Source organism: Protomyctophum bolini (assembly GCF_963924005.1).
Source record: "Protomyctophum bolini genome assembly, chromosome: 2".
Taxonomy (NCBI): Eukaryota; Metazoa; Chordata; class Actinopteri; order Myctophiformes; family Myctophidae; genus Protomyctophum; species Protomyctophum bolini.
This window is the reverse complement of record NC_137863.1, coordinates 13,212,396-13,231,780: the sequence shown is the minus strand read 5'-3', so window position 1 is coordinate 13,231,780 and position 19,385 is coordinate 13,212,396. Positions and strand designations below refer to the sequence as shown.

At 41.2% G+C, this 19,385-nt stretch overlaps 1 protein-coding gene across 1 annotated transcript in view; it reads right to left on the bottom strand.

Moving 5' to 3' along the window:
* The window catches only part of LOC308332982 (copine-9-like), a gene marked incomplete at both ends in the record, with an annotated part of 94,365 nt that overhangs the window by 26,724 nt on the left and 48,256 nt on the right, over positions 1-19,385 (bottom strand). The window contains 8 exon segments of the mRNA XM_080789137.1: positions 392-438; positions 774-835; positions 967-1,020; positions 1,490-1,565; positions 2,878-2,919; positions 5,298-5,402; positions 8,307-8,410; positions 10,458-10,521. Of these exon segments, the coding sequence (XP_080645263.1) occupies positions 392-438; positions 774-835; positions 967-1,020; positions 1,490-1,565; positions 2,878-2,919; positions 5,298-5,402; positions 8,307-8,410; positions 10,458-10,521 (554 nt within the window).

The following is a 19,385-nucleotide window of genomic DNA, read 5'->3' as shown; positions in this document are numbered from 1 at the left end:
ACTTTTCCTTCCCGTAAAAAAAATCCCTTTCTGGCCAAAGATTGCATTTTATACGTGTGGTGAAAGTATAGGCTTTCTAATCACAAAAGCTATCTTTGTATTGGTAGCAAAAATGTTCTTTTTCTTTTCGCTACAGTCAAGATGCCGGTCTGCATTTCATGCGAGAGTAGGAAGTCGAGAGTAGCATAGTATCTAAATGCAAAGGCATTAGAGCTATGGCCCAGAGCTAATGTATGACTCCAAATTTGAGCAAGTTTCAGCCTGATCTGAGCCATTGAATTCCATTATAAAAGGTAAATTATTTCAAAACATAAAATAGCAAACATAAACTAAAACAAACTAAAAGTAACTGCAGCAAACCGCCTAGCAGCAAAACATTAATCCCTCTTACCGTTAGATGCTGTGAAGTCTATCGCCACCGTGAAGTTGAGTTGTGTCCTGGTGAGACACAAACACACACATTCATAACAACCACTGCAGAGAACTGAGTTTTGCATTTTTGTCACTGTCCGATGTTTGTTTTTATTTATTATAAACTGAAGGTCACTTTAGTTTTTTCTGTTGCTTGTGAGAGGACGCACAATTGAGTCCTGGACCTTCTTGTGTTTTATCCTCTTACTGCTGTTAATCTGATCTATAATGTGGTTATTTGCTTTTCAAACGGTAAACTAAATAACTGTGCTACAACTAATGTGGGGGCGATTACACATAAACTGATCACTTCCCCAAATGGTTATTGCTGCCACCAGACATTTCAGAGTGTCAGCTCTTACCCTCCTCTGATGAAGTCCACGAATGTGTGCTCTGAATCTACTTTAAACGATAGGAGAGTCACCTTCAAGGAAGAGGAAAGGAAACAAATTATTGAATATAATAATTAGTTTACTACGTCAAACCACACTTTGAGAATCATATCTAGTATAAGACATAGACATTTCACTTCAAGCTATACTGTATGATCCTTACCGTTCCTGAGTTGATATATTTCTTCTTCTTGCCCTTCTTTTTAGGATTCAGAACCTTTATTTCAAAACAACACATATATGTAGAGAATGAAATGAAATGAAATAAATGGATATTATGTACACATATTATCCACATGCACAGACTGTCGCTCTGTGCCGCAGTATACTTATATAATAATATCCTTATATAGTACTGCAATTTATTATAAGGAGAAAAAACTGACATTTCAATACAATGTTTTCACTGGAGTGAGCAAGAACTCAGAGGAAGAGGCATGTTGCAGCTAAATGTCAGGTTGCACAGTACCGTGAATAAAGACAACTAAGATGATCTGTGTGTTCAGTATTCTCCTGTCGGACTACCGTGAAGGGATGGATTTGTCATTGTCATGACTCTAGGATTGCGTTACCTTGTTAAGAATTCAGTATATTTCATCATATGTGATACGTAATATAAAGCAGACTTTTGAGAAGATCTGGCCTGTTTTGTCACTTTTTTGTCATTCATTATACTATTACTGTACCTCGTAGACATTGAACTGACTCTGGCCTCTGGATAGCTCCCTGTAGCTGGTGGTGAACTCGCCAATGAAGTCATGGCTGTATAGGAGAGAGACATTTTGAGTTTGGAAGAGCTCCATTCGTCATCATACAGAATGAGATTCTGCTTTCTCACTCACTCGTACAGTACATAGAGTAGGACGTGAGGAGGATGCTGAAAAGGGGTGAACGTCAGGAAAGAAGCCGCAGACCAGACAGACTCTCCGGTCAGGAGATCATCCAGACCTGCACTGACCTCCTGGCAACATATTCAACCTCTCCACCTTGGCCTTTCCGTGGTCCCTACTTGCTTCAAGTGGTACACTATTGTCCCCGTACCCAAGAATGCCTCCCCCAGCCGGCTTCAATAAGTCCATGCAGAATCATCCACGGTCACATCGCAATGCATCTTAGAATAAATTAATTTCCACACCTCTAATGTGGACTGGCAAGCGCCTGAGATGTGTCAGAGCTTGGGGATCAAGGCTCATGATGAGGTGTTTCCTGGCGGCTGGCGGAGCCCCAAGCAAGTACAACATGGACAATAGACAAAGAATATGACAAGACAAGAAAATAATACTTATTGCTTACTTAGAACTCACACTTTGATGTGAAGCTACTGCAAGTAGGCTATGTCCAGCCATGCCGTTATCTAGTGGGTTTTTTACTGAAGTGTGTGTGTGTGTATGTGTGTGTGTGTGTGTGTGTGTGTGTGTGTGTGTGTGTGTGTGTGTGTGTGTGTGTGTGTGTGTGTGTGTGTGTGTGTGTGTGTGTGTGTGTGTGCATGATCGCGTGTGATCCTGCGTGCATCTGCACATTTCAGCTTAATGCATGCCCTACAGATCAGAATGTCTGCACAGCACTGTTGTCATGATGACGCTGGCATTTAGAGGGGGATTCTCCAGGGGCACACTATGCATCTTCAACCCCACAGAGAGACGACATAAAGTAAGAGATGAAAGGAAAATAAAGAGAAAAGAGTGAACATCAGGTACAAATAGCCATAGGCACTATAGGCAGAATACTGATGGCGTATAGTGATGAAGGAATAAAAGAGTGATATGGAGAAAAGAAAAAGATTCAATAAAAAGAAGCGAAAGGAGGATTTCTCTACAAAATATATAAACAGTATAACTGTCCTCTTATACCCTTTGTCTGGCTTTGGTTTAATTTATCTCCCTGCAGATGCTGGGCAGGTGGAGTCCTTTCTGTTTCCTAACAATATATGACCAAAAGGATGCCCAGCTATGGTCACAAAGTACAATGTGTGACATTTGAGGCAGATTTTTGTCTGGGTAGGAAATGAAGACGTAGAGGGTGTCTTATGGGAGGTGGCAGGGAGAGGAGAGGAGAGGAGAGGAGAGGAGAGTACCTTCCATCTCTGTCCCAATCATACACATCCACCTTGACTGTCCTGGTGAGAAGGGAAGACAAGAGAGAGAGACAGAGAGGTGAGACTCATACAAGTGTGTGCAAACTGTGCATCATCGTGTGTGTGTGTGTGTGTGTGTGTGTGTGTGTGTGTGTGTGTGTGTGTGTGTGTGTGTGTGAGAGAGAGAGACAAGGAGTGAAGCAGATGGACAGAAAATTTAAGTTAATGAGAATGTAGCATGAGTCACCCACCATCATGACCCTAAACATATTTAGCCGATCAAATTAAATTGTTGGACTGCACTCTGCACACTGATTTGATGCTTAACATTCACTCGCAGTGAGAGCCTCACTGTGACATGAATATTGAACAACCTTTGATACTGTGCATCATGTGACACAAGATATGGCTCAAGAGTCGATTTACAATGTAGGTATTTAGCAATTAAACAAGGTAAACACATACTGTACATCAAATGCAAAAGTGAACTAGAATCATACTGTATATGTAGGTAAATCAAGAGCATCAGTCTAACAGTATCATCAAAAACACAATATCTGAATACCTTTGCATTTAAGACTGCATGGTCGTCAAGGCTTGGTCAAGTGTTACGGCCATGCAGTCTGAAGAGGTGAGTCTTCAGATTACAGCTGAAATTAGGCTAATTACTATTGGTTATCATGGTGTTGATAACAATTACTAATTGTTACAGGGTGCACCAATTATGAAATTCTGACCGATATCCGATCTCCGACTGCGGATACCGATTCTGACCGATTCCGATATTATAGGAATATAGGACCACAATGGAAACAAGCCTAGGCCCTATAGGGGCTTGGCCCAATTAATGCCTGTTAATAAAGTATTCAATCAATCAATAAATATACCCTTCTTCCAAGAGTCTGTTTTCACTAATGAATGACTATTGAATGAGATGTATTAAATGTAGAATTTAGCCATTGATGGTCACATTAGTATTGCGTCATCTATATCTTTTTTTATTTTGGACCGATCCGATACCGATATGGTATTTTTATGGCCGATATGGCCGATTCGCTAGCGATTATATTGTGCATCACTGGGGTGGCAGTGGCTCAGGGGTAGAGAGGCAGCATGGAAACCGTGAGGTTCCCAGTTCCATGCCAGACTCCTCCAGAGTTAGTGTTGAAATGTCCTTGAGAAAGACGCTGAACCCCTAATTGCTCCCGATGTGCAGGTTGGTGCCTTGTGTCCTCCACCATCAGTGGATGAATGTGTGTGTGAATGGGTGAATGTAATGCACAATCTATGTAAAGCGCCAATTGGATAAAGGTGCTATATAAACAACTAATTAGTCATACTGCTATTTCATAACGATTGTTTGTCTCCAATCATGACAACTATAAAATAAAGAGAATTCATAGATAATAATGAATTTCTATCAATTAAAAAGATTATCACATCTTTTCAGTTTGATCAGTTTTTGCCATGTTTGATGAAAAAAGCTCGACAGCGCGAGTCTGCAGTGTTCATAACATAACTGTGAAGTGTCACTTAGTGCACTGTCTCTCTCTCTCTCTCTCTCTCTCTCTCTCTCTCTCCCTCTCTCTCCCTCTCACCCACACACTCACGCTGTCTTTCTCGGGTGCGGCTGTCCAGAGACAAAATGCATTTAACTATCCAACCCGATGATAATAATAATTGTTTTGGGAATGCTATAAGATTATGAAAATACACAGGGCTATGGGGGTGTTGATAATACATTTTGATTGCATAAACGTTTGATTTACTTCAAAACAAATGAAATGTCATAACTACTATAACAAACACGATAGATAGATGGGTGCGTGCGTGCCTCAGTGGCTTGCCTCCGCGTTGATTCCAATAACACCAGTGCTGGCCTGACACAGCACGCACGGCCGACTGCTGGCATTATTCTGACCACCACGGACCAGTACACTTACAACAGCTCCCAGCATGCTCCCAGCTAAATGCTCAGTGTTGAATGAACACACACCCAGAGACATAATCACTCTTGCATAATTACAAGCGGCTGGTGTTTGCACACACAGGCGTAGAACATAAAAAATAGTTTGCAATATTGCATCAGATCAGTTAATTCTAATTGGCCCAATAAGTAATTACATGGATTTTATTTTTAGTGCCACTTAGCTCATACATGCATGCTGCTACCAGGAAGAAACAGACAGACATGAATAAGATAAATATATGTTAGTCTTTGTGCTGATCTCTTGTTTTAGTTGGCCTGCAAGTAACACAACAAATTCCTTATTTATCAATGGATGGAGACATTTGTGTTCATAAAGGCTACAGATACAGTACAGTACAGTACAGTACAGTACAGTACAGTACATGCATGAGTATAGGCATTCAACCACAACCACCTCCACGTTCCCTCTGACTTCTCTGCATGGTCCTACCTGTGAAAGTCTCCATTGCAGAGGGCTCGCACAGGAATGGTGAATGGTTGCCAAACTGGGTTCAGGTTGTTTTTGATCACCTCGGTCTTGTGACAGATGGTGAACCTGCAAGCACACAGAATACATCGTTCAACGCTGTGACCATGACAAACGCAATAGGACCCATCTGGATGGCTGTGCCGTTTCACTCAAATACCCTGGATCAACCCGGTATTGCAGGTGGCATGAATTATACAGTACATAAATGGTATACCCATACCAATCACTGCTGGCTGTAAAATGATGGGCGCACACTTTAAAAACTCCTCAAAGAGCAGATTGTGTTGAGCTAGCAGCTTCTCAGTAGCTATAATAGTGTTGTTGTCCAAATAGTGGCCAGCAGGCCAACACACTGAACTTGGCTCAACAACTGACAGATGGGCGGTATATTGCAAATGAAGACACACCCACACACACACACACACACACACACACACACACAATTCAATTCAATTCAAAGGGCTTTATTGGCACGAGAAAACATACGTTTACATTGCCAAAGCAGAAAGAACAATACAACAATACAGCAATACAATCAAAACAAAAATGATGTACTTTGAAGGTCAGAATCTTCAATAGATCAACTTCTGTGTACCAAGATAACTCGATGCAGGTATAGTGCAGGAATATACACAATTATTAGTCTTTAGGGTGGTTGTGTTCCATTTGATATCCTTCTCCTATCACAGCAACTCACAAATCTTGCTGCTGTGTTTGCACATTGTTGTACTTCGCCCAGCAGATATGGGAGTTTTTTGTCATTGGTCATGTTTTCAAAATCTCCGTGTGTGGTTGTAATCTGTGGGAAGTATGTGTCTCTGATGTCTTGGTACAATGGGCAGATGGTTAGGAAGTGTAGCTCGGTTTCCACTTCGTTTAGTGTGCAGTGGGTGCATAGTCTGTCTTCTCTCGGGATACAGGTCTGCCTATGACGGCCTTTCTCGATCGCGAGACTGTGCTCACTGAGTCTGTACCTAGTTAAGATTTTTCTTTGTTTTGGGTCGGTCACGGTGCTCAGGTATTCTGCCACTGTGTATTCTCTGTTTAGGGCCAGATAGCATTCTAGTTTACTCTGCTTTTGTGTTGCTTCTTTCCAATGTGTCAGATAGTTTTCCCTTTGCTGTTTTATAATTTGGTTTAGTCCAATGGGTTTTCTATCTCGTGGCTCTGTTTGTGTTTGTGCCCGGAGTTCCAGGGCCAGCTGGCTGAGGGGGCATCTCTCTAGAGTTTCACTGTGTGTGAGTGCCTTGTTATGGAGTGCATCTAGGTCACTTTCTTTTAGGTGGTTGTAGAACTTAAGTGCTCTCTTTTTTATTTTGATTATGAGTGGGTATCGTCCTAATTCTGCCCTGCATGCATTATTTGGTGTTTTTCGCTGGGTACGGAGAATGGATTTGCAGAATTCTGTGTGTAGGGTCTCGGTTTGGTGTTTATCCCATTTTTCCAGGTCATGGTTTGCTAATGGTCCCCAGATCTCGCAACCATAGAGGGAAATTGGTTCTATCACCGAGTCCAGTATTTTAAGCCAGGTTTTAATTGGGATGTCTATTTTGATGTTTCTTTTGATGGCATAGAATGCCCTTCTTGCCTTGTCTCTCAGGTCCTTTACAGCTTGGTTGTAGTTCCCTGTGCTGCTGATGTTTAGGCCAAGGTAGGTATAGTTTTTAGTTTGTTCTAGTGGGATTGTATTTAGGAAAAATTGGTGGTTTTGGCGGCTGGGCCTTTTTTGAAATATCATGATTTTAGTCTTGGTTAGGTTCACTGTCAGGGCCCATGTCTGGGAGAATTTGTGTAGGAGATCAAGTTGCTGCTGTAGTCCTTCCTTGGTTGGGGACAGCAGCAGCAGGTCATCTGCGTAAAGTAAGCATTTGATTTCTGTGTTTGCCAAGGGGATGCCTGGAGCTGTAGACTGTTCTAACGTTTTTGCTAATTCGTTGATATATATGTTGAAGAGTGTTGGACTCAGGCTGCATCCCTGTCTAACACCACGGCTCTGGGGGAAAAAGTCTGTGTGCTTTTCGCCTATTCTAACTGCGCATTTGTTGTTGGTGTACATTGATTTTATGATGTCATAGGTTTTTCCCCCAATGCCACTTTCCAACAGTTTGTACATCAGACCCTCATGCCAAATTGAATCGAATGCTTTTTTGAAGTCGACAAAGCAGGAGAAAATTTTGCTTTTGTTTTTGTTTATTTGGTTGTCAATTAGGGTGTTGAGAGTGTAAATGTGGTCTGTTGTGCGATATTTTGGTAGAAAGCCAATTTGTGATTTGCTCAGGATGTTGCTTTCTGTGAGGAAATTTAGAATTCTGTGGTTGAGGATCATGCAGAGGATTTTTCCGAGGTTGCTGTTTACACAAATCCCGCGGTAGTTATTTGGGTCATATTTGTCTCCAGTTTTGTGGAGTGGCGTTATTAGCCCTTGATTCCATGTGCTGGGGAAAATCCCAGAACTGAGCACAATATTTAGGAGTTTTAATATGGCCAGTTGGAATTTGAGGTCGGTGAATTTTATCATTTCATTTAGAATTCCGTCTGCCCCACAGGCCTTCTTGGTTTTAAGTGTTTTTATTTTGTCTTGTAGTTCTTTTAGGTTGATTTGGGAATCTAGTGGATTCTGGTAGTCTTTTATGGCTGACTCTAGGTTTTGTAGTTTATCTTTTATTTGTTTTTGTTCTTTGTTCTTCTCGATTGGGCCGAAGAGGCTTGAAAAATGATTTACCCATACATCTCCATTTTGGATGGGTAATTCGTCCTGTTTTAGCTTATTAAGTCTGTTCCAGTTTTCCCAGAAGCTGTTTGTCTGTATGGAATCCTCAATGTCTTGCAATTGGTTTCTAACGTGTTGGTCTCTTTTTTCTCTTACTGTGTTCTTGTATTGTTTCAGTGTTTCCCCACACACACACACACACACACACACACACACACACACACACACACACACACTTGCACTCACACAAACACACTTACGTCCCGTCCTCGTTGCTGCGGTAGAAGACCAAAAAGGGATCCGACTTGCCAAAGAAGTCTTTCTTGTCCAGCTTGTTGGCACACAACTGCATGGTAGCTATATCCTGTGAGAACAAGACAAATATAGTTCCTGGTTACCATGAAGTTAAGCATTTAATTAAGATTCAGTGTCTGAGCTCAATAGAAAGCTGAATATACAACTGAATACAACTGAATCTAGCACTATACTTGTTATAATCTGAAATAAATGTAATATAAATGTGGCAAATTATAATTAAAAACATCATTCATGATTAATAATAAAAACTACCTAGAAAATACTGTTTCTGAAGAAGCGGTGTGGGCACGCTTAGAATGTTGATAGTATTAATTATTGATGGTGTTAAAAGTATTTAAGTATAGTGTTAAATGTTTTAAAGGTTTCTTTTTAATCTCATTTGTGAAAATAGACAGACAGGCTAATAAGGCTTGTGAACATTTTAAGAAACTTATTTGACTCTTTAAATTCCAGAACACGTAATTGCATACCAAGTCTTAATCCTGAGGCATGCTCATTTGATTAAACACTAAGCATACCATTGTCCTCGTACTTCATACTTGAGGATTGTTGATTCCCACTCCTTGAATATTAAGTGACATTTTTAATTATACAATATTGAAGAGTTATAGTACAATACTATAATAAAAAACAAATCCTGATCTCTCAATCTCATATATTACATTAGACTTGGTTATTATCAAGAGATCTAAATGTAGAATATTCATTGGAAGTGGAACAACTGGCCCCCATGGGGTCTCTCAAAAGTCAGCATGGGTTTCTTGGCCTTGAGGAATATATAGTTGCATTGACAAATGTTTGGTATTTCACACAGACACCAATCCATTGAGAAATTTCGTAGGCGTATTTCTCCACAGAATGTGCCCAGTGAACCATTATTAATAAATGTGAATGTCTGCTTTAAGCTACACACTCAGCAAATATCTGGGACCCACAAGGCTAACGTTACTTGCCATGCCATAGTTTAGACTTCAGTGTGATTTCCGGAACTCTCCTCACATCCATATTTATGATGTAATCCATATTGTACAAAATAACATGCCACTACCTCATAATTTAATTCACTGTTATCTATGATATCTATGAGAACTGTGTGTGTGTGTGTGTGTGTGTGTGTGTGTGTGTGTGTGTGTGTGTGTGTGTGTGTGTGTGTGCATATGTTGACATTGTGATTGCATGTGCGTTTGTGTGTGTGGTGTACGTGCACACTGTGGTATCTCCCTTTGATTGGGAGAGTCTAATTATTTACCCACCGTGCAAGAAAAAAAAAACTTCCTGAATAATTCATGAGAATCTGTCATAATTACTTCGAGTGGTAAATCACCTTCTCCGTTGTTATGACAGACGCTGACAAATGAAATGAAAAGGCGAAAAGGACACATTTCTATGAGTACCGTACATACCATACTTTATTTTTTACCTAAATTAATGATCAAAGTCAGGGGGTCATTCTACATCGGTCATCCAATGCTGACGCTCGCTGAGAATGCCCTTTCACATATCATGTTGATGATGATGAATGATCAGAACTAATTTCACACCCAATTAGCAGTGGTGGACAATAACCAAGTAAATCTAAAGTACCTGTACTTTAACTTTTATTTCTTCCACTCCACTATACATTTCAAAGACAAATTTATATTATTAATAATATATATTTTTTTACATCATACTATATAAACGTTACATTTTAAAGCATGTAACTTTCCTCTTCTACCCCGGATTTGAAATTTGAAGTGCTAACATTTTTCAGTGCGCTAATTGAGCCGGCCTGCTTACTTGGGGGATAAATTGAATCGTGATAAGTCCAGCTTTACCCTACTGACTCAGAAACCTTTACTTGTAGTTGAGTAACATTTGACCGGCAGTATCTATAATTTGACTGAAGTCACCTAGTAGGGTTGAGCACTTGCCTATCGTCTATGCCTAGACACTGCCTATCAACTTGCAAATCGGACAGTGCTGTTTTCAGACTGAAATCTTATAGGTCCCGGTCCTATATTCACTTTGTTACTGATCTGATCTGTCTGTCTGTGTCTGTGTCTGTGTGTAGCAGCAGAGCAATGTGTCATCTGAATCTGAATGATACCAACCCTGCAGTTACTGAGCTCCTCAGCTGTGAAGATGATGCTTCCACACTTCTTCCCAGGGATCCCACTTGGAGAGAGAGAGAGAGAGAGAGAGAGAGAGAGAGAGAGAGAATTATGTCAGTGATATTCACTCTGTTGGGCAAAGAAGTCAACCGGTATTACTGCACTGTCCAGTTCTATGATGGAACGCCCTGGATTCAAACCCCACATGGGAAAACAAACAAATTGGACATCCTCCTTTGACTGAATGGGAAGACTCCCTTGACCAGGAGGGATTCCCCCCCACACACACACACACACGCACACGCACACGCACACACACACACACACACACACACACACACACACACACACACACACACACACACACACACACACACACACACACACACACACACACACACACACACACACGTAATCAATGGCAATGCAATGCAGCTGCTGGTATTATTGCAGCCCGTCACTCTGCATTATAGTGACTAATCACACAAACTGCACAAAGGTGCTGACCCCAAATTCTCAGTTTCTCAGCATGCACAATTATCCAAAAGCGGATGGATGGAGGCAAGGAGAGAGGCATCTCCTTCACATAAAGGCACATTGCCAATATCTCCTCTCTGTCACTGTCACTGTTCAATTCCTATAAACCCTAACACACTAATTGGTCTCTGGGGGAATATTGGACAATCTGTTCAGTGATTCAAGGTAATCTCCTTAATTATAATACAATTGGATTTAGATGAATAAATGTGCTCTGTGTGTGTGTGTGTGTGTGTGTGTGTGTGTGTGTGTGTGTGTGTGTGTGTGTGTGTGTGTGTGCGTGTATATATATATATATATATATATATATACATATATATATTCATTTTTTATTTAATTTTTAGCGAGGCAGAGACCTATTATTGAGGCTTGGCACTAGTAGTACTCAACGAGTTATTTAAACTGTTTCAATATCTTTAAATTGCTATTACACTCATTATGATGAGAGGAAGGCTCTGGGAATAATTCAAATATGCTTGTATTTTTGGTAAGCATGTGGCCGCAATGCATTTCAAACTACAGGTAAACATGACAACTTACATAAGACCATGCCAGAAAAAATGCAACTTATCTTCCATTGATTCATCTCTTAGGAGACCCTATTATAGTATAGCAGGCTGTTAGTGGGCGGGCGATTTTCATTGTGTGCATGAAATTGATTATGGGGATTGTGTCATTTTTAATGACACAACCCCCTTGTGTAATGTGGTATGCCATTCAATTGTCTATTTATGTTGCATGCATGTAGTCTCACTACACCCTGAGTGGCATGTTTAGTTTGAGTAGGCACTCTCTCTAGGGCGCCTCAGTAGCTCACCTGGGAGAGCGGGTAACATATCAAGGCATGACAGTCCTTGGCACAGCCGGGGGCCCAGGCTTCACCGGGGGCCCAGGCTTCATGGACCCCATTCCCTCTCTCTCACTCCTATCCTGTCTCTCTTCTCATTGGCACTGTCTAATAAGCAGAAAATGCTTTTTTTTGGTATTACAGTACAAAAGTTGTTGTTATGGCTCTTTCTTATAAGCAGCTGATGGTGGAATTGTGATACAAAATACAGAGGAACATACAACAAACACCCATGTCACATGTGTAGACACAAACACATGTTTATGTCTACAAACAAATACAAATACACACACGCATTAAAACACATTTGTACGCACGCATGTATTATATAGATTTTCCACTGTTTAAGTATGAGTCTTGATGACTATTTTTTATGTATTTGATGTATTGTTTTTGTTCTTGCCTACTATAAATCTAAAAGTCTAAAAGCTCTGGATTAAGAGCGTCTGCTAAATGCCTAAATTGTAAATTGCATGCACAAAACGCACACATGCATGCACAGAGATGACAGCCTCCTTGTGCAACTTTTTCTAGTGCCCTTGAACCATTGAACCGGTTTAGCCTCTTAGTTGAGAGTCTGGGCATCGATGTCTCTGATTTTCTTCCACAGCTGCAACTATGACAGCAATGTTACTGCACAGACTGTCAATGAAGACATACTGTACATGTGTACATGTACACGCACGCATGCACTGCACGCACAGTCTCACAGCAGGCTCTTGGGACAGTCGCATGGATGAGCCTGGCTAGATTTAAGGAGGTATAAACTCAAACCTTGTTCATTTAAACTAGATTTCATCACAATTATGCTTGTATAACCTTCTCTAATCAATCAGGTCCTCCTTCATGTCATTGACAAGGAGCGTTGATGTTGATGTATGAGGCTTTGTCTGATTGCAAGCCATCCATTAATGACTTTTTGCACGTTCCACTGAGACCTTGATCTGACATTCACACACAGTTCAGTAGGGATATTAGTTTGAAAGGCAAAACTGGTTTAGATGTTTATTATAGATTTTACACACATTCCGCTTTCTTTGGCACACACTGTGTGTGTGTGTGTGTGTGTGTGTGTGTGTGTGTGTGTGTGTGTGTGTGTGTGTGTGTGTGTGTGTGTGTGTGTGTGTTGTTTATATATAGGATAAGAGTAGAGTGGTTCACTGTAAAGCCCTAATAAACCTGTTAGAGACTGGTTTGACATTGAATTATTTAGATAGGGGTTCATTACGAGCACTTCAGTGCAGCCCACATGTTTGCAATTGGATAGCATAAATCAAAGACATATAGTAGAGCAATGTTCTCACATAGGGGAATGTATAGAGATACGTAAGAGAAAGTGGAAAATGGGGAGAAAAATGTTGTGTAAAAGTCACACACACACACACACACACACACACACACACACACACACACACACACACACACACACACACACACACACACACACACACACCACACCAGACAAACATGTTGAAAATGCAGCCTATAGCTCCAGCAGCGAGAGAAACAGTGACTAATGGCATCATGGAAACAGTGATGATTAATATCATGCATTTATTCATGCTTGTGGAAGGTGGTGGGGATCCCCTGGATCAAGTGGTGCTCTGCTCATCACTACTACCTGGCAGTATACTGCATCTGCCCACTGTTTGCGGTGCAGGAGCCCTATAGCTTGAACAGTTGTGTACGGGTATTTACATTCTCCACTGCATGTCCTTACATGTCCACATGATATAATTGTTCAACCAACATTTTCTCCAGAAGATGGTACACATGTTGATGAGGGTATAATAACGCTAAGATAGGCAAATATAGAAAGACTGCAATGTTCATTTTCTGTGTGTGATGGATATGTGGTTACTGTTTGCGCTGTACAACAAATTGCCTTTGGGGATGATGAAGACAACCTTGAACCTTCAACTAGTGACAAAGGATCTATGTTTATAATCAACACAGCAAGTTTTACATCCATTTGGATGTATGCCGGCCACTGCTACAGTACAGAGCTGACAATGAGGTTATATCTTCCCTTCTTCTCTGGAGTCCTGCCTCAGGGCGGACCAGGGGTAGAAAGCTGTCGTTCCCTGATGTGATCGCTAGGGACACATGCTTCAGTATATAGGCAGGAACTGGGGGTGGCAATGAAGGACCGGTGCTTCAGTAGGCAGGAACTGGGGGTGGCAATGAAGGACCGGTGCTTCAGTAGGCAGGAACTGGGGGTGGCAATGAAGGACCGGTGCTTCAGTAGGCAGGAACTGGGGGTGGCAATGAATCAATGATCTCGACCGCGGTCGAAAAATGATGACATCCATTTCCTGCAACAAAGGACTCAGGTAGCTCGTCCCTTATTATAAACTTGTGCAGTCGGCTGTCATTATGTTTGAGTATGCCTTCAGACCAAGAGAGTCTAGGATCTAAGAAACCAATTATATGGAAAAGTGAGGCTTTAATCTCCTGGTATTGGAGAGAAATGGGGACAGCTCCCTGAGATCTCTACCACTGCATAGGATGGTGCGAAAGTGAGATCATTAACAATGTTCATCTAATATTCATGACAGCTGAATAAACAAGCCTTGAAACGATATCAATAAAACATGTTGGCCAATTACCAAGTACTCCCCCCCCCCTCAAACTAAGTGAACTATAACTAAGTATCTCTTAGGTTTTAGACAGCTTTGAGACTCAGATACAAAAATCCCAACATCTTCTCTCAATCTCAAATTGTCTTCCATAACATCTTACCCTAAACAGCAGGATTTAAAGGGTTAAAGTTCAGTTTTTACTTAATTAATATAGTGGTTGCAAAGGTATTCATTGATTCCCCGAGTGGTGGGAGTTCTGGTCTTGTTTTGGTGAATATTAAGTAGTTCCGGTCATTTGGTGGGTGTCTGGGGGCCACGTATTAAAAATAAATGAATCCACAAAACTAGCGTAATTTGTATTGTTGACCTATTTCTACCATATATAGAGCAATGTTTGTTCAACTTTGACCCCTCTGTCACATGGAACATATATTTTGTTCCAGTATCATGACGCCAGCAGCAGCGCAAAACCATAGTTCCATGTGACAGAGGGGTCAAAGGTAACAAAGGTTCTATATGGTAGAAATAGGTCAACAATACAAATGATGCTAGTTTTGGTGCCCCCCACCAAATGACAAGAACAACTTAATATTGACCAAAACCAGACCAGAACTCCCACTACGGGACACAGGCAATCAATGAATACCTTTGCAACCACTACAATAATGGCAAGTATTTCCTACAGCTACAACAAGTCCAAAAATCTGAACTAACCCTTTAAGCAAGGATTCCAGGCAGAATTGTATGTCCTAGATCCTGAGAGATGATTATTCAAGGTTCAAAGTTAGCCTTCATCGTTTCCCTTTGGACAAATCTGTCTTGCACATTCTCACAAGTGATGCCCAGCAGCAGCACACAGCCTCTACTGTATACACACAATTTATCCATACATAATCAAACTACAGTTAACATTCAGTAGCACACACATACTGTACACATCAACAACATTGCCTGATGCCCCACACCATGCAGACTTTTGCACAGATACTGTCTACAAGTTTGAACAGAGCTAAATGATCTCATACTACCCCAGAAGTGGACTGTTTGTGCCATTACGGTCGGGCAATTAAAGCCCTGTATTGTCACAGTCACAGACAGAGTTTTAATTTTATTCTTATGATTGTGTCAATTCTCCTGCACATGTTGTGAATTGTACTATACTGTAGGATGCTTCTGCCTTGTATATTATATATTTATGTTATACTAGAGGTTTGGGCGGCCTGCCCGCGTAGGCCTTCATACCTACAGTACGTTGCATGAGTCATTGTGTTGGGGACGCTAGCCCCACCATCTATGCCAAGCTTTGTGTGTTTGTGTGTACCCCATTGCAATGATTTGATTGGCTGAGCAAAGTACATATCGATGATGAAAAGTGAGGACAGAAAAGTGAAGACGGAAAAGTGAGGACGCCATTTGTGATTTGCCGGAATGTGATGATGTATGATGATAAGAGCGCCCCTCTAGGTGTCATTTTTTAATCACTTGTGATGTGAATAAATATCCTGTAGGCATGTCATTGCATTTAGACACACATATTACACTTCCATGTAAATATTTAAATTAGTTTGTTCTTATTTGAAATGGTGAGTTAGCTAAACCAGGCTACAAATCCATAGGTCATAGGCATACAATTTGTAATATGGATTTTTGTATAGTATTTCCAAAGTTTGCATAATAGATCAAGTCTCTCTTGGAATATATTGTTTATTATTGGTATTGGTGTTCAAGGGGAGTGGTTGTGAGTCAATATGGATCCCCAGGTATAGTGCTAATTAGTGTAAGGTCATTGGTACGATTGCTGATGGTGACTGGACAATTATTATTGTCTCCACCAGGCGGAAGGCATGGGGAGAAAGTATGTTTTGCACTCCGTGTGTCCGTCCGTCCGTGCACTTTTTCTAGTTTCCTTTGTTTTCTTTGTGTTCTTTGAGTTATTGATTTTGTTTCAGGTGGTGAAAAAGTTTAATGTCGTTTGTTTGTGGTCATGAGTGGGAAGTGGGTTTTGTTGCGCTGTGTGGGTGCATGCCTTAAGGAAACGAACAGCAGTCTGCAAATAAAATACAGCCTATTGTACTTGGGGGGAAATATACAGAACCAGCCTCCTCGTTTCAGATGCTCTTCTCTTCTTTCAAAGAGCCAGTTTGTTTATCCAATTCGGGTTATTTAATGTAGGTGTTATTTTTATACAGTACGTTAAATTGGTAAGATGATACAAAACATGTACTCAGTGGCCTCAGCATTCAAATATTTATGGTCTGTGTAATACTTTGAATACCAGATGTTTTATGTGTTATGTTTGTATACAGAGTATTTCAAATGAAAAATAGCAGATCCACAAGCTCATAGCTTGTAGGTCTGAATCGAAGAGCGACTGACAAAGAAACATAGCTTTTTCAGAAAACTGTCAGGATGTAGAAGACATTTTTAGAATCTGATCTGCGAGTACTTCTTCCACCACTGCAAAATAGCACAGATCCACAGTCGACAGGTGATTAGTTTGTTGAACATGGACAGAAACAGGACTTACAGGAGCCTACAGCCATTTTAGAAAATCTGCAGGAATACGTTTTAGGAGCATCAGGTCATATAGAGGCAAACAATGCATAATTATCCCCACCAGGCCTGAATGGCCGAAGGCGAAGGACTACATTTTCTGTCTGTCCGTCTGTGAGCTGCTATTCTCAGGCACGACCGATCGAGATCACAAACCTCACTATCCCTGCCAAGACTGGTAGGACCACCAAAACCTATTAAATTGACAGTACTGACTTGTTTTAAGACACCGCCGATCCCAGAACATTATGCTATGGAAAATAGTAGAGGAAGGGGAGAAAATATAGGGCACTGCTTCAACCTGTCAATTATGGTTGCCAAGCTGACCCCCATGCAGTGGATTTCCCCTAAATACGTTTTCCAGCCCAGAGATCGTCACCATAATCCTGACCCTGGAATTCACTGTGGAAGAGTCGTTTCCATGGCGACAAGAAATTGGTAGTAATAATAATAACTGGATTCTGGTGAGTTCCACAGAGATGAAGGTGATAGGTTGACAAGCGAGGGATATATACTGTATATATATAGACTGGACATACTACTGTATAAGCCTCACCACACACACACACTCGCTCTGGCACACGCGCGCACACACACACACACACACACACACACACACACACACACACACACACACACACACACACACACACACACACACACACACACACACACACACACACACACACACACACACACACACACACACACACACACACACACACACACACACACACACACACACACACACACACACACACACACAGGTGATTTTTAAATGTAATATCATTCTAGTAAACAGACGGTTTGTGATAATGCGAAATGGAACACATTCACAGGATTTATCACAAAATTATGTTCCAGCGAAGTCCGTTTGAATATATCCCAACTACAGCTCTGGGACTGTGACTGTTTATTTGAAAATCCACTCTGATCGCCAGGGAACCACCAAGGACTACAAGTCCTGCTTGGAGTACAAGAATAGAGTGGAAGACCATCTCAACAGTAACAACGTTAGGCAGTAGACCTACTTACAGACATAAACTGACTTCACAGGAAGAACAAAGCTGTATCCCTGTCTGAAGAGGTCAGCCCACTAGAGGCTAACATGTGTAGAGCCTTAAAGCGAGTGAAAGCATATGGATGATAGTGATGAGCCTGATCATCAACGACGCCTACAGGGAGGGGTTCAGATCGCTGACACAGTGTGAACATCCTCAACCTCAAAGTCAAGAAGACCAAGGAGCTGATCATTGAAGGAAGCACAGCTCCATTGATGGCACTGCAGTGGAGAGGGTCATCATGGACTTCAAGCTCATAGTGAGCTTCCTTCCCTCCATGATATACAGTACATACATGTGCATTCCAAGCGATGCGTAGCCGCCGTGGCTAAGTGAATTCCGTAGGAGGTATAGAACTCCACGGTATGTGTATAATAGATTTAAACACTCTTTTGTTCAAAATGGTATGTGTATAATGGATTTAAACACTCTTTTGTTCAAAATGGTATGTGTATAATGGATTTAAACACTCTTTTGTTCAAAATGCTCAATCAGAGATTGCCGAATGCACTTATACTGACTCAGAGCTTCAGGGATTGCAAAAAGCACTTTGACTAGTTGCACTTTATCAAGGGAATGTGTGCAATTTGTGTATGTGGGTGTTTCATGGTGTTTTTCCTTTTCGAATGTGAACGTGTCTCCAAGACCAATTTCTCTCAAGGGAGACAAATAAAGACAACCTTGAACCTTGAATAACCAACTAACCAACCAGAATCTGTCCACGCTGCTAGCATCAGGTAGTCAGTAGGCCTTCTTCGGGAATCAAATGCCAAACGAACAGAAGGGGCAGTTTACACAGCCAGCCATCAGGCTGCTGAATTGACACTTACTGCACGTCAAACCATTGTTATTCAATTAGCCACTAGATGACCATGTCAGTCTTACTGTATTGTACATGCACTCATTTACATTGGTATACTCACTCACTTCATGTACTGTATGACTGTAGATACAGTACATTTCCATTACCATACATTTTACATACTGCACTTCTGTTGTGATCCGCTATGTTCTATGAGACGGTGGAACACTGTCACACACTTTATGTATATTTGATGTTTGTTTTCAATATTTTATATTTTTTACTCTTGTTATTCTTTAATGCAACTGCAATTCATGGGAAGCGCGTGCAGAAAATAATTTCACCCACTCAGATACCATGCAGTTGAAGAAGCACCACACTCCTCTGACCTTATCGTGCAGAGGGAGGCGCTCTCTGAGGGGTCGCAGAGGAATCAGAGAATGTCCCGGCCTCACCCGGGAGACGCCACTTCTGATTCCACCCTTTCCACAGCTGCCTGCGCATCAGCTCTGTGCCACTGTGTCCCTGTGTCCATCTTGGATACAT